General features: G+C 34.3%; 1 protein-coding gene across 3 annotated transcripts in view; it reads right to left on the bottom strand.

Moving 5' to 3' along the window:
• The window catches only part of EMC2 (ER membrane protein complex subunit 2), a 66626-nt gene that overhangs the window by 18328 nt on the left and 24857 nt on the right, over positions 1-23441 (bottom strand). For all 3 annotated transcript variants that reach the window (XM_003408435.3, XM_010588451.3, XM_064268001.1), the window contains 5 exons: positions 23255-23319; positions 20757-20842; positions 14518-14575; positions 3292-3377; positions 3077-3136 (listed from right to left, as the gene is read on the bottom strand). In XM_003408435.3, coding sequence (XP_003408483.2) covers positions 3077-3136; positions 3292-3377; positions 14518-14575; positions 20757-20842; positions 23255-23319 — 355 coding nt within the window. The remainder of the gene's footprint in view (positions 1-3076; positions 3137-3291; positions 3378-14517; positions 14576-20756; positions 20843-23254; positions 23320-23441) is intronic.

Here is a 23441-nt window from a genome sequence, read left to right as displayed (position 1 = left end):
AACACTAAGGAGACTCTCATGAACACTCTACTATGGAAATTTATTTGGAGTCAAAAATTCTCAATCCAAGCTAGCAATCTTGCCTCTGATCTACTACATTTAAAATAGATTATAACTATTCACAGGCATAAAAGAATACACCACGCAGCAAAAATACATCTAGCAATTCCTTAATTGCTAAACTTTTGCCACTGTGTCCACAAAACTGATGCTAAACCGTCATCCCACAATAATTTATCACTTTTCACAAAGTATCTCTGCCTTCTACAACGACTTTCTCATACAATTAAAAGGAATCAAATGAATCATACAGTTTCAAAAACTCTGGAGATAATGTTTTTTCCACTCACCCTAAATCTGAACATTCCTAAATGTTCAATTAGAAAAATAAACTGTCATTGTTGTTACTAAGCTTCAAAACCAAAACAGAGTTATACTTACCTCTAAAAGAAATTATTTTTTAAGTGTTTTTCTGTTGTTATATTTCTTGATTTATTGGGATTTTTTAGCTCATTTCTCTTAAGTGTACATTCAACTCTATCTCAATAAACTCTTTGGAAGTACAAAACAAAGCAAAACTAAATGCACCCATTGCAAAGTGAAACCAAAAAAAAAAAAAAGTAAAGATAGGTTAAAAATATAACCTAAATTTAAAAACAAAATATAGAAATATTAGAAAACACAGGCAAAAGTCATGAGACAAAAGAGGGGACACATAGTACTTACAGTAGACATGAAAGCCATAAAAAAACTCACATATCTGATTATCTAAAAATGTAAAGTTTCTGTAAGTTTAAAAAAGAAAAATCAATATTAAAAAGGCATACAGCAAACAAGGATGTATTTTTTGACAGGCCCAGTGGTTGATATCTATAATATAATGAAACCTGTGAAAGCCGAAACCTGTGTAAGGCAGAAGAAACCTGTCAGAGAAGGCAAATGCAAATATTTTCCACTAATAGGATAGAAAAGTGGTAAGACTGCACCCTATCAATGATGGAAACCTTGCAAAACCCGGAAAAACAAGGCACTCACGTTGAGTTCTGGCTCTCACAGGTTTCAACTGTATATATAAAGAGCTCTTAAAAATGAAGAAAAAAAAAGATACAACAATTTTTACCTATGAAATTTGCAAAGACTAAATTAAGTGTTGTCAAAGATATAAGCAGACACTCTCATAATGGCTGATGCTGAGAATAAAAATTAGTATTACCTTTCAAGGGAACAATCATGAAGTATTTATCAAAAACAATGCAAATGTACCTATCATTTCATCAAGCAATTCTACTTCTAAGATTTTATCCCAAGTAAACAATTAAAATAAAAATGATCACTACAGCTTTATAGCAAAATTTAAAAAAACAATCTTATATCCCCTTAGAAAACTCATTAAGAATACAAAGGTATATTGATAATACAGGATAATATAAAACCATTAAAATCACACTGCAGAATGTTTAGTGATGAGGAATTTCTGATAAAATATAACTAAGTGAAAAACATAAGCTTACAAAAGGTAATCATAGTGTGAGTTTCTGTCTGTTTAAAAAGGTATGGAAAAGCAAAAATCAAATATACACTAGTTCACATGATGGAATTATACAGGTAGTTTCTGTCTTTGCCTCTATGCTTTATTGGGTTTTATAAATCTTCTGCATAAAGTATTTTTTTAATTATGGAAAAAAAAAAAGGTTTCCTTGATGATCTGAAATGTTTTTAAATGCTTTTAATCACAAGATCTTTAAAAAGCACAATTTTAAATGACTGCTATTTGCCTTAGGAACAAAATAAAACTAATGTTAATTTCTTTACTGCATCCTGGAAATTCAGTTCCATGTTATTTAAATGCAAGTAGTATATACTGCATACTTTACAAATGTTGGTTTTAAAACCATGCAAAATGGAAACATTACTATCTAAACCAAATACACGGTCACCGTCACATACATAATACAATCACGAGTACGCTTACATATGTGTACATACAAGCCTATATACACCTACACTAAACATGATTCAGGAAACAGTTTCCTAACTGTAAACAGAAAATTTGATCCCAGAGTATAGATGAGATCTAAGAATAGTATGCAGAATACAGTATACATTCATTAAATGACAGCTATATTGAGTTTTCCTGACATTTTTATTAGGATTATGCAGATAACTACCTTAATTCTACATCTCCCATTATATATTTGGCCTAGGCAAAGGCAAGAGAATATAGTGTCTTCATCCTATTTTATTTCCTGTGTCAGCCATTTGTAGTATGAGAACGAAGCTAGTTATTCACACACAATAAGAATACGGTTATAACTCCCTGAGAATCTGATTCTATTCTCTTGAAAAGAAGGAAGGAAACAATGTGATATACTTCAAATTCAGCAGAAGAACTAAGGAAAGAAAGAAAATCATGCCTCTAGATGGAGGTTGGCGCTAATGCTATGATATTAGAAAACTTGCACTAAGACTCTGAACTAATCCTCTCACACTGGGACTTCCTCCTGTCACTACAGCAATAAAAAGAGCTAACAAAAACATTAAATATCCAATAAGCAAGTTCCTACAGCATTCAACATTCTTGATTGTTCTTCGTTTTTTACCCAGGCAACAGAATGCTTCTACTTTGGAAGAGGTGATTCTCTTAGTATGAAGACTAATAAGTGCATACAATTGACAGAATTTTTAAACAGCAGGGAGTATAATACTCTTTGTATGTAAGAACAATCTGAATTCTAAATATTCCCAATTTTGATTCACCAAAAATATCCTTGGCTTAGCAAATGTGGGCCTTTCTACTTCCAAAGAATGTATCTATATTTGAAAGAAAAACTTTATTTCCCAAGCAAAAATAATATAGTAAAACGCAAATGACCTAGTTAAAGCTGGTCACATCTCCTGACCAACAAATTGTTGACTTATGTTATTTTTTATTTAATTGTTGATTTTCTTTTTCATTTAAAATGACACGTGATTGATACCTTCTCACCAGTCCTTCAGGAATCACTATGTCTTCTGAACTTACACAGTGAGGAAAATAACACTCCTAATACAATTTTATGTGTGGTTAACAACTTACTCGTGTTCATTGATATAAAGTTCTGCAAGTTCATGCCATGCTTCTTGGTCTCTAACAAATCTAGTGGGAGAAAAGGAAAAAACAAAGGGTAAGTATGCAGATATTCTATAAATGAACAGCATGGAAGGTAAAAGGGAAAATTGAATGCAAATTCCATTTTAATTAAAAAAGATTTATCAGAATAACAAAACACAATCCTCTTGTAAAACACTCACTGCTCCAGATACTCATTCAGCTCCCGAATGGCCTCCACATTTTTCCCCTGGGCTTTCCGAATGGCAATCTTACGCTTTCTTGCAGCCTATGGGTTGACATTAATAAAGGATTAGGCTCTCATGATTCCCTGGGTTTTTGTAAAGAAGGTAATTTGACTGTGCAAATTATTATCTCAATGCCAGTAAAATTCCATTGTAGAGCAACTGCTTAGTTGGAGTTTATAAACATACCCCATGACATCCCACTGGGGAATTCAAACATTCCTCTAACAATCACATATGCTTTACTTTTGATGCACACAATGTATGCATCGTTTCATCCAAATAAATAACCACCCAGACCCCGGTAATTACAAGCCAGCAGGGAAGCCTAATCCTTATCCAGCCTAAAGTCTTTTACGCTGTGTCATTCATAAGATCTGTATCTTAGAGATAGGTGGATAGTGGAGATTAGAAAAAAAATCAGTGGCCACTTGAATATCACCATACAAAAATGGCTCCTGACAACTTTTTTGTAATTTTAAGAGAAAATTTCAACTATAAGTCTTTTAAAAGAATAACATAAACCCTAAAAGAAATATAATAAACATATAAAACTTGCATTTTAAAGTTTTTAAATAATAAACATAAAAACCAATGTCATTTATTTATTCTTTTCATCAAATATGTATTGAATAAATATATATTGAATATACACTGCCAGGTACTGTGCTAGATAGCGGAAATATAAAGATAAAACTGAAGAGATGATTCCTTGCAGGAGCTCAGTCTCATGAGAAAAAACACGAAATAAAAATAATAATGTAGTGAGAACAGAGACAGACATACCTAGGGTGCTGTGGCAACATGGAGGACAGCCTAACATAGGCTGTGGCAGAGTTGGGGAGATACAAAGAGGATCCCAGGTATGGTAACTGTACTGCCACAGGATGGGTATTTGGACATAAAGAAAGCAAAAAAGGACACTGTGTGGAGGACAATCCATGCTAGAAGGAACACATGAACAAAAGCAGAGGCGACATCACTGTTGTGTAATCAAGACTACAACTTTGAAGCTGGAGTAAACAGTCAGGGACTGGAGGGCATTTTGTATCCTCTCCGTTTGTTTAATTCAAATGCAGAAGGATAAACAATAAAACACACTATAACGAGGGCCAAGTTAATCTTTATTAGTTATGAACATGATTTGTTGTTTTATATAGAATGCACTCCAACAGATGCAGGCAAAAATAAAATGAATAGGGCTCTTGACATTAATGGAGCTACTTGTTGGGGGCAGTAGAGGGAAGAACGGCTCTGAAGAAGAAAAGCTGAAACAGAGAGAATAAAAAGACTCTCCAGTAAATAAGGTCAACAAGAAGTATTTGTAGTTAGTAATAGTGATAACAATATTTTGGTAAGGAAAAATTATATTTAAGATTTAAATCCTTGATTATTTGGCTCTTGCCAAAGGCCTAGCAAAATGCTTGCTATACAATAGACACAAATATTTTTGGAATAATTTCACTCTGTAAAATAATAAAAGTAGTACGATAACTGGAAAGTCTAAAAAGACTCAAGAATCTAGAATGGAAGTAAAAGCAAAGCCCTTAGACTTAAAATGGAAGCCTTGTCCCAAGTCCTTCTAAAATAGGTGAGGGATAAACTAACACATAATTAAGAAACAGATTTCTTTTGAACATATAATGTCTAATTTCACCAATCCAGCATCATTCAAAACATATCTTAATTTAATAGATTCCTTTCACTTTTCATGACATTACTTATTCCACAGGGAATATGGTAACAAAAAAAAGACTCCAGGTTTTGAAATCTAGAAGGCAAGAAACTGAATTCCAATTCTTGCTACTTATCAGCTTTCGAACCAAAGGCAAAATAAGCTCTCCAAAACTCAGTAATACTACTTACCTCCAAGTATCAGTGTAAAGCAGCTAACAGAGTGCCTAGCACATAATGGTGTAATTATATATGTTTATATATATAAAATCAGGAGCCCTGGTGTACCATGTTTAAGTGCTCGACTGCTAACCAAAAGGTTGGTGGTTCAAACTTGCCAGTGGCTTTGTAGGAGAGAAGACCTGATGATCTGCTCCTGTGAAGATTTACAGCCTAGGAAACCTTATGGTGCAGTTCTACTCTGTCATACAGGGTCCCTGTGAGTCAGAAATCAACTTGATGGCACACGACAATGTATATATAATAATTATATGACTGGAAACCCTGGTGGAGTAGTGGTTAATTGTTGGGCTGCTAACCAAAGGTTGGCAATTGAAATCCAACAGGCACTCCTTGGAAACCCTATGAGGCAGTTCTACTCTGCCTTATAGGCTCACTATGAGTCAAAATGGACTTGACAGCAATAGGTTTGGTTTGGTTTTTTGGTATATAACTAATAATTGATAAATGTTATCTCCCTTTTTTCCTCTGGTTTATCCTTAACCTTTATGTATTAAGTCTTCCCACAATGCTTTAACTATGAGATCTTTAAGGACTGGCACAGGCTTGCTTAGTTTGATATTTATATCATGCCCCCATACCTATAGGATTTGTACCAGAGAGAATATATATATATTTGCAGTGAAAACACTGCGTTTGAAATGCCACCAGTCAGACAATTAAAAGTATAAACATGAATAGCAACTAATACTTCTACAGCCATAGTAAGAGATATGATATGAAGACTGCAACAGACATCTTTACACACAATATGAATTTGGTGATGGGTATACTGAAAAGAAAAAGAAACTAACTTTAACTCAGCTTCTCAAAGTTATCTGACCATAAAACCATTCCTCTTCTGCTGAACACACAGTAACATTTGTAGGACTGCAGGACTTTCCAGAATACAGTTTGCAAAGCACTATTTTAAAGTGTTTCAGAAACAGATAATTAATCCTCAAATATAGCCTTTTTAAAGAAAAACTGAGGTATTATCCTTTTGTAAATGACAGAAAATAAAACTTTGAACAACTTAAACACATTAAAATAGGTAGAATTAGAAATAGGATCCAAAGTTTCCAATTCCCACCCTAGATGCTTTTATGAGACTTCCTGAAAGGAAGAATCTGAAATAATGTAAATTAAATAATTTTGAATAAAGAAATATATAGATCTGAATTATGTGTTTCAGGTGGGTGGTATATCATAATTTTATAAGAGTAATTTTAAAATAAATAGATTTTCAATATTAACTTTCTAATAGCTGATTTTAAAAAAATTTTGATTGTGGTAGAATATGTATAGAACAAAACACTTGCCATTTTAACCATTTTTAAGCATACAATTCAGTGACATTATTTACATTCACCATGTTGTGAACCATCATCGCTAGTTCTGAAAAATTTTTTATTGTCTCAAATAAAAACTTAGTACCCCTCAAGCCCCACCCCCTATTTCCTGGTAACCACCAATAAACCTTTATGACTGCGTTTGCCTTTTCTAGACATTTCATATGAGTGAGATCCTACAATATGTGGCCTTTTGTGTCTGGGTTCTTTCATCAAGCATAAGGTTTTTAAAGTTGATCCATGTTGTGGCTTGTGTCAGGAGTTTATTTCTCTTTATGGCTGAATAATATTCCACTGTATGCTACACCACATTTTGTTTATCCATTCATCTGCTAACAGAGACTTGTAGTTTCCACCTTTTAGCTACTGTGAATAATGCTGCAATGAACACTGGTATACAAAAACAAAATTTGAAAACTTCTATTGTAATCACCCTACTCACTCTTCCCTAAGCAGGCCTTGCACTTCCATAATGCTAAGCCTCATACATGCCATTCTCTTGAGATATGATATCTCAGCCCAGCTCATCACCTGCCTCATTAAGCCAGATTCATCCTTCAAGGTCTACAAGGCTCAAGAATCACACAGCAAATCATCAAAGAATCAAGATTTAAGGAGTCTACTTCAAAGTCCATAATCTATTCATTACATCACATTGCCACCCTAAAAGCAAAGTCAGGGATGGTGTCTCATTCATTCCTTCTATTTCTAGCACTAAGCACACTGCGAGCAATCAGTGAATGTTTTTGGAAAGAACAATGAATGCACGTGAGTGGGAAAGAGAGGCCCTTGAATGAACAATTTCATTCATATACTGGATACTGAGGAACATAGAGGCACAAGACCAATAAAAGTATAATATGCTCACTTTCAGACAATGCACAGAACAACAGTATAAAAACTTGAATTACAACTATGGATGAGGATGAAATTGGACTTTTCCACCTTTGAGGAAATACAGTAAAGCTGCTTTGAAAAAAGAAACTGTGATGTTTTCCACACAGTAACTCAAGTGTTTTAAGTGAAGTCTTCCTCTACTAGACTTTATTAGTTCTCGGTCTTTTATGGCTTTATCCCTCTCAATGCCTAGCAAAGTGCTTTCTGTGGATACAGGAACAGAGACAGTGTCTTTACTCTTAAAAACACCAACACTTGGGTGGCTCATGACAGGTATTCAATAAATGTTGGTAGAAGGAAAGAAGGGGCTGATAGAAGATTATATCAAGATAATGCTTGATGAAGAAAATACACATTTAGCAAAGCTGAATCTAGTCACCTTGTTTACCCACCCACTAAGGGATTTGGTTACTACCACCTCACACATATTCTAAGAGGGAAATCATATGGATTTCTCTTTTAAAAAGTCAGGGTCATGAAAAGCCATAAAACCTAGAAGGCACTATGAAAATAACATTCGATTACAATTTATCTTAGATTATGAAGCAGAATATTTTATTAAAAATACTCTAAACTCAAACTGAGACAGAAGTAAAATGTTTGACCATTAATTCTAAGAAAATAAATGACTAGCTATTGATTTTTAACACAGTATAAGAAAACAGGCCTCTTTAAAGTGTTAGAAAGCAAAGAAATCACTCCGAGAACTAAGATGCACCTGACCCAAGCCACGGTATTTCCAATCTCCTTATATGCATGTGAAAGCTGAAGAATGAAAAAGGGAGGCCTAAGAAGAATTCACACCTTTGAATTATGGTGTTGGCGAAGAATACTGAAGATCAAACAACTCTGTCTTGGAAGAAGTACAGCCAGAATGCTCCTTGGAAACGAGGATGACAAGACTTTGTTTCACATACTTTGGACATGTTATCAGGAGGGACCAGTCCCTGGAGAAGAGCATGCTTGATAAAGAGTCAGTGAAAGAGAGGAAGACCCTCAAAGAGATGGACTGACACAGTTGTTGCAATGATGGACTCAACCATAACAATAATTGTGAGGATGGCACAGGACCGGCCAATGTTTTGATCTGTTGTACAGAGGGCTGCTATGAGTTGAGACTGACTCAACGGCACTTAACAACGAGAAAAATATATGATACCTGGAATCTTATTTAGAAACTTCATTTCAATTTTTTTCAATACAATGACTGAATGAAAAATCAAATACCTTTGAAACTATGGTGAAGTCTTATAACGGAAATAGGAAAATGAGAAAATTTCTAGGAAAAGGGAAATAGTGCTTTTTATAAAGGGACTGTTTTGTTAAGACAGATGGCAAGCTATTAGGATATTTGAGATTAGTAAATAATACAAAAACTTTCCAATTTTAACTCTCCTTACAGGGTTGCTATGAGTCAGAATTGACTCGATGGCAGTGGGTTTGGTTTTGGTTTTTTTATTAGTAATATCTGGAAACCCTGGTGGCGAAGTGGTTATTTGGTTGCTAACCAAAAGGCTGGCAGTTAGAGTCCACTAGGCGCTCCTTGGAAAGCCTACGGGGCAGTTCTACTTTGTCCTATAGGGTGGCTGTGAGTCAGAATTGACTCGACGGCAACAGGTTTGGTTTTCTGGCTATTAGTAATATCTAGATATACTGATCAAGCTAGTTTCCTATTTTTGTTTTTTAATAGCAATTAGGATTGCAGATCTGTCAACACTTTCCCCTGAACTTTCCATATTCTGAGGATCTTTACAAAATAATGAAAATTTACAATTCAAGTATCAGAAAAAAAAAAAATTAAATTAAAAAATGGTAAGTTTCTCAGGGAAATTTTTCCGATATAGATGGCATTAAAATCAAGAATCTTATCACTTAAACAATATACTAACTACTTTAATACATGAACATTACTACTGAGCATCAAAAATTAAGATTAGGGATAAGATCAGAGATTTATGAAATAAGATCACAAAACAATGAAAATAAATATATAAGATTAAAAAATATAACATCAGGGATTTATGACCAATGCCTCAGATAAATGCTATCTGTACACTTCAATGTTAAGTTGTTTCACATGCTAATTTATTTAAAATTAATCTCGCTACTGTTGTTCAATTATTAAGCAGCTTTGCATCTTAAAATCCGTATTTTTAAAAAATGTCTACTTTTACTAAAATACCTGCCAAGTAAGAGAAAAATTTCACATACCTGTAACATGTGTTAATATAACAATTTATCCTTCTATGGAAGGAAAAATCAAACTCAATCTGGTTTTTGTTTAAAAATTCTAAAAGTAACCCAGATGTAAATCCATCTATCTGTGGTCAGCTGATATCTGACAAAGGATCAAAGACCATTAAATGGGGAAAAGACAGCCTCTTCAATAAATGGTGCTGGCAAAACTGTATGCCCATCTGTAAAAAACAGGGACAGGACCCACTCCTCACACCATATGCAAAAACTAATTCAAACTGGATCAAAGCCTAAATATAAAAGCTAAAACGAAAGAGATCATGGAGGAAAAAACAGGGACAACCCTAGGGGCCCTAATATATGGCCTAAACCCACACACAGGCACAAGATGAACTAGATAAATGGGACCTCCTAGAAAGTAAACAGTTAATGCTCAACAAAAGACTTCTCCGAAAGAGTCAAGAGAACCTATAGCCTGGGGAAAAATTTTTGACTACGGAATATCCGACAAGAATCTAATCTCTAAAATTTACAGAAAACTTCAACATCTCAACAATAAAAAGACAATCCAGTTACAAAATAGGCAAAGAATATGAACAGACATTTCACCAAAGGCATTCAGGTGCTAACAAACACATGAAGGAATGTTCACGATCATTGGCTACAAGAGAGGTGCAAACCAAAATTACACTGAGACACTATCTCCTCCCAACATGGCTGGCACTATTCAAAAAATAGCAGAAAATAATAAATGTCGGCAAGGTTGCGGGTGGATTGGAACTCTTATACACTGTTGGTGGGAATGTAAAGTGGTACAACCACTTTGTAAAAGGGTATGGCACTTCCTTAAGAAGCTAGAAATAGAACTATTACATGATGCAGCAATCCCACTCCTAGGTATATACCCTAAGGAAATAAGAGCCATGACATGAATAGACATATGCATACCCATGTTCACTGCAGTCATTATTCACAATAGCAAAAAGAAGGAAACGACCTAAGTGCCCATCAATACATGAATGGATTAACAAACTGTGGTACGTTCACACAATGGAATACTATGCAACGATAAAGAATAATGACAAATCCGTGAAACACCTCATACCATGGATGAATTTGATGAAATAAGTCAATCACAAAAAGACAAATATTGTATGAGACCACTACTATAAAGTAACAACAAAAGGCTTAGACACAGGGAAAAAAGAAGAAGAAGAAAAAAAAAAACATTCCTTGATGGTTACCAGGCATGGGACAGGGAAGGAGGGAAAATTATCAATTAGACTGAAGACAGGAATTAATATTGGTGAAAGGAAAGGCAATACATTGCATGGGGGAAGTCAGTACAGCATGACCAAGGCAAGAGAGAATACTAAGAGGAACACAAGAACAAAGGGCAACTATGGTAACTACTATAGCCTTAGACAATCCTGCAGCAATAATATTAACAAACAATAATTTAGGAATGGACAAATAGGTGGATAGATATGCCGAAAGGTGTGGGAGGATGTAAGGGAATACACCCACGGGAAAATATAGGTTTGGTGGTAGATATTTCTACGTATATGATTGCATTTGCAGCTCATATAGAGCACACGAGGAGTAAAGTCAAGAAAACCTCTTAGACAAAACCAAACACGTCGTGGGATGAAATTCCTAGATTAGATGACAAACGACCATAGACTCAGAGAAAATCTACATCAACTGGCACAACACGGTATATAATGTCAATGCTCCGCATCCTACTTTGGTGAGTAGCACCTGGTGTCTTAAAAGCTTGGCGAGTGACCATCTAAGATACAACTATTAGTCTCTTCCCATCCAGAGCACAGGAGAGTAAAGGAGACCAAAGGCCACATGAAACACAGACTACACAACCCAAGATCAGAAGAACTAGATGATGCCCAGCTACCACTACCAACTGCTCTGACTGGGATCACAACAGAGGGTCCTGGAGAGAGTGGGAGAAAATTGTAGGAAAAAAAACAAAAAAAAATCAAATTCACAAAAAAGACCAGGCAGTCGATTGTAAAATAAGAATGCAGGAAAGGGTAGATAATCAAGATGAAAGAAAACAAGAAACTAGGGCAGAAATGGGGAGAGTGTGGGCACATTGTGGGGAATGAAAACAAAGTCATGAAACATTTTATGTGCAAACTATTGAATGGAAAACTAATTTGCTCTGTAAACTTTCACCTAAAGCACATATACAAAAAAAAAAAAAATGTTGGTTAAATGGAAACAACCTAAGTGCCTATCAACGGATGAATGGATAAACAAAATGCGGTACATACATACAATGGAATATTACGTAGCCATAAAGAAAAATGAGTTCCTGAATCATTTTGTAATATGGATGATCCTGGACAACATTAAGCTGAGTGAAATAAGTCAATCACAAAAGGACAAATACTGCATGACCTCACTTTTACGAAATGACAAAAATAGGTCAATATACAGAGACCAGTATTCATTGGTGGTCAGTGGTGGAGTGGGAGGAAGAATCGTTCTCTAGATAGCAGTCATTTTTGGTTTATGGTGATGGGAAAGGTGGCATTGAATGCAGGTGAAGTTTGCACAGATTGATTAATGTAACTGATGCCACTAAACTGTACACACGAAAAAGGGTGGATTGGTAAATGCACAATGGTTAAAGTGCTCAGCTGCTAACCAAAAGGTTGGCAGCTCAAACCTACCAGCGGTTCTGCAGGAGAAATGACCTGGTGATCTGCTCCTGTAAAGAATACAGCCCAGGAAATTCTATGGGGCAGTTCTACTGTGTCCTATAGAATCGCTATGAATCATAAACAACTCAATGGCACACAACAACATGTTATATGTAATTTTGTAACAACCACCACCAAAAAAAAGGAAACAAAAAATACATATATATAAAACAAATAGGGACTACAGATGGTTGTAATTCTTAGACATAACCAATTGCCTCACAGGGTTTTCTTGGTTTGAAGACTTAGCGTCATGGTGTCAAGGGATAATCCAGTCAACTGGCATAATACAGCTCTTAAAGTATATGTTCTACCTCCTAGTTTGGCAAGTAGTGTCTAGAGTCTTAGAACCTTACAAGCAGCCATCTAAGATACAACTATTGGTTTCTATTCATCTGGAGCAAAAGAGAAAGAAGGAAATCCAAGAATCATAGAAGGAACCAGACTACAGGGCTGTGGCCATGACCACTGTCCCCTCTACTTTGAGATCTGAAGAACTAGATGGTGCCCCGCTACCAGTACCAGATATTCTTATTAGGGACACAACAGATGGATCCTGACAGAAAGGGAGAAAAACGTGGAATAGAACTTCAAATTCTTAAAGAATCCAGACTTACCAGACCTACTGAAACTGGAGGAACCCCCAAGACTACTAGCCTGAGATGCCGTTTAAACCTTGAAGCAAAACTATTCCCTCAAGTCATCTTTTAACTAAATAGCAGGTTAGTCCCAAAAGTAAATAATGAGTACTAGGCTCTTTTAAAAAAATTATCTTTATGAGACCAAATGGGTAACAGTTACTGTAGAGCATAGATGAGCAGTCTGGGGGGCAGTGAGACTAAGTTAACGGGAGTAAAACAACGAGAACAGAAATAATGAGAATGTTGACACAATGTGAAGAATGTAACCAATGTCACTGAACATTATGTGCAGAAATTGCTGAATGGGAACAGGTTTTGCTGTGTTTATTTTCACCAAAAATAGAAAAAAATATATTTTTAAATGTTAGTTAAAAAAAAATTCTAAAAATACTTATTTTCTTCTAACAGGCATATTTGCATGGAAATGATGGCATAACATATTCAAATATCTGATATGTTATATAAAGTTTCTATTCAACTTTTCGGAAACCCTGGTGGCATAGTGGTTAAGTGCTAGGGCTGCTAACCAATGGGTTGGCAGTTCGAATCCACCAGGCGCTTCTTGGAAACTCTATGGGGCAGCTCTACTCTGTCCTATAGGGTCGCTATGAGTTGGAATCGACGCAATGGCACTGGGTTTGGTTTTTTTTGGTTATTCAACTTTTCATTTAGTAAAAGGAAGTCTGAGGGAAGCTATTATATTATACCAATACATTGAACTAAAATGTTCTCAACATTAAAAAAAATTCATCAGGGTATTTGTAAAAACAAGTAATACTAAATAGGCATCTTCAGAACAAATATTCTGTCTAATAAACTGATATAAATATTTCTTCAAAATCAAGGTAAATTAAAGATGTTATCTTAAGAAAAGCATAAAACACATATACTCTTATCTAGATATAAGGCAGAAACAAAACACCTTCGTTAATTCTATATACTAATTATTAAAATGACTTTTTTCATTAAGACAATTAAAAATAACTAGATAAGTCAGTATTTCATAATCTTCAAATATTACAAAAACACTGAACACTGCCAGACTTTTTTTTCAAGAACACAGTCTATGCTTTCCAAATTCTAACTAGGTTCTCTCTAAGAAGATAACTTATAAAAGTTAAAGTACCATATTTTTATGCAAATAATGCTGGCCACGGGGCCCCTAACACCCCCAACCCCCCCCCCCACCAGTAAGGGACGCCCTCATGAGTAAGGCCACCTGATCCTCTTTCACATGAACCTGTAAAAAAAATAAAATTAGCATAGGACACTTACAAAAGCATTATTTGCGTACAAATACAGTACTGGAGATTCCTAAATCTTTTAAAGAAAGAAAAAGAAAATGTGGCCCATCATGAAATATTTAAAATACAAAGATAAAACCTCATTCCATATGTATTTTTCACTCTTTCCTCAATAAATTAATTTCACTTTTTCAATTAAATTTTAGATCATTTTCAGGATCATCAGCTAACTTACCGTGTTAGTTGGATCTTCTTGTAAAACTCGGTCATATAGCTGTATAGCGTCATCGTATCTATTTAAAAAGAAAAAAATCAGGAATGATTACCTTTAAAATACGGAGATAAACAGTAAATACAGAAAATGACTATCGTATTTTTATGCAAATAACATGCACCTTCTGTTTGTTTGCCAACCGCGCCCACACCCCATGAGGTATTTTCATAAGTGCCATATGCCATTTTTTTTTACATTTGCTGTTAAAAAAAAAATTGGCATAGCACGGTAATGAAAATACCTGGGGGGCGGGGGAGGTGCGGTTGACAAACATAGAAGGTGGGCATTATTTGCATAAAAATACAGTAGACTGACAGGGTTTGAAATCTTTTACTATATTAAGAATGCATTTACAATTGCTATCCAAGTCCATTTACAATCCAAGTCTCCTCCTATCTTCATTTAACAGTAAAAGTTTGTTCCAGTCCCATTTTTAAGTAGAAAAAAGTCATGTATAAAATATCTTCAGAAAAACGTACTCCCCCAAAATACTGATATAATTTGGCCTGAACAAAGGTAAAAATCAGCAACATAAAACACCATGATTCTAGTTATACTAGAATTATAGCCTATAAAACATCAAAGTTCAAGTTCAACAAAAAAATTCACAAATGATCTATGTATTAATTCCCTTTTGATGAATATTTATGACAGCTTTTCTTAGTTGAGCTGATGCAATTCAGTTTATTAAGCGCCTACTAAGTATGCACACAAAATACTTATTACCTGCTAAGTTACTATCTCTTAAGAGAAACAGGGCACATATTCATCAAATGAAAAAAAGAAATTAAGACAGCATGTAACTAGGAACCCAAAGTTAACATATGACAGTGAATCTCATAGGAGGGATATATCAAAAATCACAAAGAACTTTACCTATTTCCTCTAGTATATTATATAATCTTATTTGGTACAGAGGAGCAATGAGTAATTCTGGAACTCCTTCCTAACCATATCCACAACCCCCAACTTCCTTTTGATTAATTTCTCCACTTAAGGATGTAGGTCTTCAAAGAGTAGAAAATAATGTTTAAGAATTTCACAGTAGTGTTTCTAACACTGAGAAGAACAGATGCATTCTTAAGGATCCATTTGAAAGTTCCCTAAGAGAATTTTTTAATTTTACATTTTTCTTTTAACACTAAACATACAAATATTCTGTATCATCATGATGACATCTTAAAAGTTAAAACTGAGTACTGCCACACAATTTTAGTGTCCATGTTTGTATTTGTGATTAGATCACACCAATAGATTACAATAGTTTAACTGCAGTAGACTATTGATAAAAATAAAAAGACTTAATTCATAAATGTGTCACATCATGTAAAAGCTAAATGTACACTTAGAGAACCAGACTTTACAGTAGTACAAACGAAGAAAATTAGTTCGGGCATTGAATACCTGTAATAGGGTAGGTATGTTAGCCCCATAAGAACCTGCTACTAAATGGGTATATAGAACATAAACTCACGAAATAATAAAATAAAGTACATAAACAAGGGCAAATTAATGCTCTAGAGCAGGAGTTCTTATAAGACACAGTACACAAGAATCACCTGAGAATCTTTTTTCCCACTATATAACCTCTGGGGAATGTATCCAAGATGGCAAAGGAAGACAAAAGACTATCCATTTTATTAATATGATAATTTAATTTTAATAGTTTTAAGTTTTGTTGGCATTTAGCAAATTTATATTGGTTTTATAGTTATACAGCTATGCATACAGGTTATTCATAGCTAGTTTTATATTTCTACACGTTTATGTTACAAAATATAATAATTTATGTAAAAACTGAGCATCCACAAAAATTTACCTTTAGTCAGCAATGGTTCTCAACCCTATCTATCCACGAGTTTCATCTGCAGGGATTTTCAAAAAGAAAAAGACCTGGACTGCAACCCTGACTCTGACCCTAGTAAGTTTTAGGTGGTGACTGGACAACTATATTGTTTTAAAACTCCACAGATGGTTCCAATACACACAGTCATGTATGAGAATCAATGGTCTATGTCCTATGTAACAAATACATAATGATACTCTTTTGAAAAAAGAAAAAGGAAAACCTTAGCTAAACTAATTGATGATGCAAATTACAATTAAAGAATAAGGCTTAAACAAATGAAACTTTATTAGATTTAAATATGCACAGTCACATAATAGAGAGTCTTGGAAAACCTGAGTTAATGCCTGAAGAGAACATGTTGCTACTATTTCTATTTTTAGTATGGTTGGAAAGGAAACGGAGGGATGCTAACTATCAAAATGTATGCTTTGGAAAGTAGTACCTCTCTACCTTTTGCAAGATAATTCAAAAATCATTCGTCTTAGACTCTGGAATGTGTTTTGTATTCACATATTTTAAAAATCTATGTCTGATGGTCTAAGAATTCATATTAAACAAACGAAAAACCCAAACCTACTGCTGTTGAGTCAATTTCAACTCATAGCAACCCTACAGGACGGAGTAGAACTGCCCCATAAGGTTTCCAGGCAGTGGCTGGTAGATTCAAACTGCCTACTTTTTGGTTAGCAGCCAAGCTCTTAACCGCTACACCACCAGGGCTCCAAGAATTCATACAACTTGAAATACAACAAAAAGTAGAGTAGATGACTAATTTAGTAGCAATAAAAACCTTTCCAGATTTCTTCCATCATGTCCTCTGATTCAAAATTACTTTCTGCTAACTTAAAATAAACTACTACATCATTTGTTTTTATTTATCTATCTATGCCCCTTTGCTTACTTAGAGGATCTAAAGAGACTGAAACACACACACAAGGCCTCCTGGCAATAGTCATGATCAACTTGTCAGCCACACGTGTCAGGAAAAAAAAAGATGTATGTATGTATGAGCATGTCTACCTCTCTACATACATATTAAAAAAAAAATAGTGGAAAATATTCATATATAATTGACAAAGTTCTTTTCTTCAGAATATATAAAGCACTTCTACATGAATAATAAATAAATAATATAAATATAAAAAATAATAAATAGTCCAATTTTTAAAATGGGTAAAGGCTTAAAAAGACATTTCAAAAAGAAGCTATTTCAATGGCCAATCAGCACATAAAAAAGTTAGTCATCAAGGAATGCAAATTAAGACCATAATGAGACAGGTTTCACAGGAAGAATACCTACTGGTACAATGGTTAAGTGCTCTGCTACTGACCAGAAGGGTGGTGGTTTGAACTCACCCAGTGACTCTGTAAGGGAAAGACCTGGCAATCTGCTCCTGTAAAGATGATAGCCTAGAAAACTCTATGGGGCAGCTCTACTCTGTCACAAGGGCGTACTCTGAGTTGAAATTGAATTGACTCGATGGTATCTAACAACAATAAGAATGATTAAAATCTAAGATTAACACTATCAAACTCTGAGGAAGATGTAAAGCAACTAGAATTCACATTCTAGTTGAGACTATAAATGATAAAATCATTAAAGAATTGCTTTTACACAATTAAACACGTATCTACCCTATGAAACATAAATTCTAACCCTAGACATTTATATAAAAAAAAATGAAAATACATATCCAGTAAAAATGTAAACAAGAATAAAAAAGAAAAACAAAAATAAGCAATTAAAAAATAGATCTGAGTGGACACCTCACAAAACATTTACCAAAAAAAACATGTACAAGAGCCAATAAAAGCATGAAAAGATGTGCAAAATCTTTAGCCATCAATAAAATGCAAGTTACAATAGCACCAGCTAGATGGCTAAAATAAAAAACTTAATATCAAATACTGAGAAAAATATGAAGCAACAAGCACCCGCCCACATTGTTTGTGGGCAGGTAAAATGGAACTATCAATTTGGAAAAGTGTGGCAGTTTCCTATAAAATTAAACATATGTGACCTAGAAAATCCACGCCTAAGTACTTACCCAAGAGAAATGATAACATTAATTCATGAAAGGATTTGTACACATATATTTATAGCAGCTTTATGCGTAACAGCCCCAAATGAGAAACAACCAAAACGTTCATCAATAAGAGAATGGATAAATAAGTTGTGGTATATTCATATAATGGAAAATTACTTAGCAATTAAAAAAAAAATTAATGATACACACAAAAAATGAACGAATGATACAGAAAACAACATGTATAAATCTCAAAAAGACTATGCTCAGCAAAATGATTTCATTTATATACATTTTTAGCACAGGCAAAACTAATCTATGACAGAAATCAGAGCAGTGACTGCCTGGGGGTGGGGGGTATTGACTGTAAAGGTGTATGAAAAAACTTGTATGGTAATAGAAATATTCTATATTTTGATTGGAGTGGTAGCTACATGGGTCTATGAATTTATGAAGCTCATTGATCTAAATACTTAAAACAGGTGATTTTTTAAATATAAAACCTCGATGAGGTTGATTTTTTAAAAAATGGCCAACAGTTTTAAGTAGGTAAATTACAAATAAAAGACTAATTAGCTATTTGAAAAATGGCAGAAGAAATCTAAAATAAAAGGTTATTTTTCACCCTTAAAAAGAGATGAAGATTTAAAAAAAAAAAGAATAGCCATGTCTACTCTTTTAAGGATGAGACGATATTAGGAACTCTGGAGAGAGAGCAAACAGGTACAATCCTCTGATGAACAATTTGACATTGTTTATCGCCAGCTTTAATGTGAGCAAATTCTTTTAAGATTCTTGATACATAGGTTGTGCCAGTTTACATTCTCATCATAAAAGTGACCTTCTCATCCCATCAATGTAAACCTAGTCTGACAGGTAGAAACTCTCTCTGAGACCATCCTCAGAATATATAATTCAACTACCTCCTTATCTTTTCCAGCTAGATATCCCATGACAATATGTCAAACCCAACATCTCTTTCCTGCTAAACCTACTCCCTTCTTCATCCTCTTGTATTTTTTCCTATTTGATTAATAACACTTAGGTATTCAAGACAGAAATCCAAGTCATTTTAGATCTCTTTTATTCCCTCACCCCTAAGATGCAATCAGTGACCCATCTTCTACCTCTTTAATTTCTCTCTTAACCATCCTAACGTCTCCAAACTTTGTCATCGTTCAAGCCATCCTCTTTAATGGACTACTGCAGTAGTTTCAAAAATAGTTTTCTTGTCCCTAGATTCCACATACATATTACACTGGTCTTACAGACAAATTCTAACGTTACTTCCCTCAAATTCCTACAATGGTTTCCCCTACATTCAGTTCAAACTCCTTAGCAGGGCATATGAAGTCTCCACAATTTAATATGCCTACATTTCCAGCTTCAACTCTAGCCAAGAACTCCACTACACCTTCTATTCTAGCTATAGTGAATTCTTGCATTCTCCTTGAGTTCCCCACAGACGTGCTTCAGAAGTTATCACAGGGGAAGAAGGGATAGGCCAAGTGGGTCCCTAACACTGTGCCGATTAGAACAGCTCCTCTTCTCTTTTCTGTTTTTTAGGCTAAGTATAAAATTTCATTTAAAAAAGAGATCATTTTTTTTAAAAAGCTTGAAAACTCCTGGGCTAGATGATTAAGATTCCTTCCATTTGCTTTATTCTGAGTCTATTTCAAATGTTTTTGGTGAATTATGTAAGAGTTCATGAACAGAAATTATCATTACATGTAATAGCTAACACATCTCAAGTACCTGTGGGGATACTATACACATATCACCATAAGTTACCAAAACAACCCTGAGAAACTGGTAGTATATTTGTTTTACAGAGCAGTGAGTTTAAAGACGTCACCAAAAAAAAAAATACGGCGAAACCTGTGAGAGCCAGAACTTGACAGGACTGCAAGTTTTCTGCCTTTGACAGGGTGTAGTCGTACCACTTTTCTATTCTCATTTTAGAGGAAAACATTTGAGTTTCCTTCTCTGACAGGTTTCTGCCTTACACAGGTTTCAGCTTTCACAGGTTTTACTATGACTTGCCAGGTGAGCAGCTATTAAATGCCAGAAACAGGATTTGAAACCAGTTCATAATCCAAAGCACGATCTTATTTCACTAGGCTAAAGATGGCAATGGGATTGCACTTTTATGTCAAAGTCTACTACTAGGATTTATGTTGAAAAGCACTCTGGCACTATTCTGAAGCTCAACAGCAAAAAGACCATGTACAATTAATGGTGTTGCCATGGATGTAGGAGGACTTAAATGTAGGCCAGGTGTTTGCCATTTTTAAACAGGAGCACACTGACAAAGATTCTGTTACCTTTCCATGGCTTCAAATCTCATCCCAGTTAGTCGTTTGACTCTGTGACTGCCAGGGAACTGTCTTCTCAATTCCTGAAGACAAAACTAAAAAAAATAATTGGTAAGTAAGACTTGAAGGGTATTTATTATACTATATACCCTAAATGAGCTACAAGGAATGGCCTACGTACTCCAGTATATCTTTTTAGGTAATTTTATTACTGTCATCTAATAACACAAAGTGAAATTAATCAGTAACAAATAATGGGGTAAAATAATGCAACTATGAAATTACAGTGAAGGCAGCAATCAGCTCTCAGAAACTGATCATGGTCTTAAACTGGGAAAATGAGTATACCATGAGGTCCACCAGTAACTCTTCAAATACCATATTACCACTCCTTAAAAACTGTCTTCATCAAGTGTCAGGTCCCTACTTAAATGTCGACAGATTCCTATTAGCAATTTATTCAACACCCTCAAATATCTAGCTGTATCCTATGTAATTCAACATAGTATGCTGCTTCTTATAAATAGAATTATTTAATTAGCTGGCTTTTTCAATCTAACTCACAAGCTCCGTCTGCATCCGTTCTGTTTTTACACTGCACCAATACAGAGTAACCTTCTAACTTCTCATTAGCCAAAAGACCCTAACCTTCTGTATCTCTGGTTTATGTCCCATTTTCCCTCTTCCAGAGATTTCTAAAGAACTGACTGCTTACACCATAACATTTATATATGAAGTTATAATTATTTGCTTTTCTCGACGGCAACGGGTGGGATTATTATTTGTGAACTGGTCTTTTCTTCCCAACTATAGCATAAGCATTCTCTTGGTAAGAATTAAGCTCATCTCAAGTGTCTAGTACAATCTTAAAACCCACTGCCGTCAAGTACAATCTTATCAGCACTTTAATTCTGCTCTGTGAGACTCATACATAACCAAACATCTTGTCAGTCCACATAATCTGGATATGAGGTCAGAAAATGGAGACATCAAATCTACTGAGTACCAGTTTCTTCTGAACAGCTATCCATAATTTGCCCATCAACTCAACTAAACAAATTCTCAAGTATCTGAGTACCTATTATGTTCTCCGCAATACATAAGGGGTTACAGGAGCCTTGGAAATGCTAAGAATGTTAAGGATTACACAAATGGTCCATTCATGTTCCCCAAAGCATGTATGATCAAAAAGTATAACTAGTGTTGAAACTGTTAACCAGTAAAAATAAGTTTTAATGTGATTTGGAAATAGCTTCAAAGTCTGTGCCTGAAAATTTGACATCTAAGAAAAACACTCAAGTTAGTCAAAGTGAAGATGATGTTCATTTATTTCTTTGACATCATACAAAATTCGTATCACTTGGTCAATCAAGTTAATTACGTAGAAATTGTGAACCATAAAAAAGCACTGTCTTACCAAAAAAAAAAAAAGTTGCTGTCTAATTTTCTTCTGCTTTGCTTATCAATAAAAAAAATACATATATATTTATTTTTAGTATTGAATAATATGATTTCCTACTTTGTTTATCAAATGGCATCTGGCTATTTCAAATAAAATATCAAAATTTTCCTCAAATTATAAAATTGCCACCTCTGCAAATATTCCAAAGTCTATATCTTATAAGTTCTGAAAGTAATTCAAAACAGTTTTGTGGAATATTTTCTGCACTGGCAGAACCATTGGAATTCTGTGAACAGCCAATACAAGGTGGCTACCTTGAAAGAGACAATGTTAATTCAGACACATACATGCTTTCCTGCTTTTCCACTTTTTGTTTTTGATTATTTCCTTAGTTTAGACTAGGAGACAACATGAAATAGTACTCAAGAATTCAGAATCATAAGGAAAGCAAGACAGAAAAACAGAAACCTCTGTTTCCTAAATTATAAAACAGATATAATAACATCAAACACAAATCTGATTAAAAATAATTGTGAAGACTAAATAAAATCACGGGTGTAAAGCACTGAGCATAATACCTAGCATGTGAGAGTTCAAAAAAATGGCTATTAATGTTTTAATTTTTAGAATCAGTACTAATATTTTAAGTCATCCTCTGTACAGGTCAGGATTTGCTAATAACTTAAGATAAATGTTTACAATATTGCTTGATAGTACATAACATTATATACTATGAAAGCCATTCAACAACTCAAAAGATAAACTTGTTTTAAACTATGTTTCTTATTTTAAACTCTGTAAGTGTGGCATAATTCACTTATTATGTGAATACCTTTTAGTAACTAATTTAACCTCTTCAGTAAATCTAGGATACTAAAGGTCTACTTCTTAGGATTATTATAAAGATATGAGATGCTGTATCCCGAAGTACTTAGTACCACTTACTATTGAGTAGCATTCAAAACCAGCTATAGAAAACATTCAATATAAGGCCATATACTATGTCTTAACTACTTATAGTATATATAGTGTAGTACAGTATATTCAATTATATGTAATTCATAAAGCAAATTAAAGATAAAATATAATTAGTTTAAATACCTACCAACGCTAAGTCATCCCGACCATAGTCTAGGGCCGCAATCATCACTTGTTCATATATGATCCAAACTACATAAATAAAGAGAGAAATAAACTGAATTTAAGATAATAATCCCTGAAACAGAAATATTAGTAAATTCTTCGTGTTCTCTCATTTTTTAGAAAATATTACTTATAACTGAAAACTGAGT

Source organism: Loxodonta africana, chromosome 14, assembly GCF_030014295.1.
Source record: "Loxodonta africana isolate mLoxAfr1 chromosome 14, mLoxAfr1.hap2, whole genome shotgun sequence".
NCBI classification, from domain to species: Eukaryota; Metazoa; Chordata; class Mammalia; order Proboscidea; family Elephantidae; genus Loxodonta; species Loxodonta africana.
This window is presented reverse-complemented; position numbering and strand designations above follow the sequence as displayed.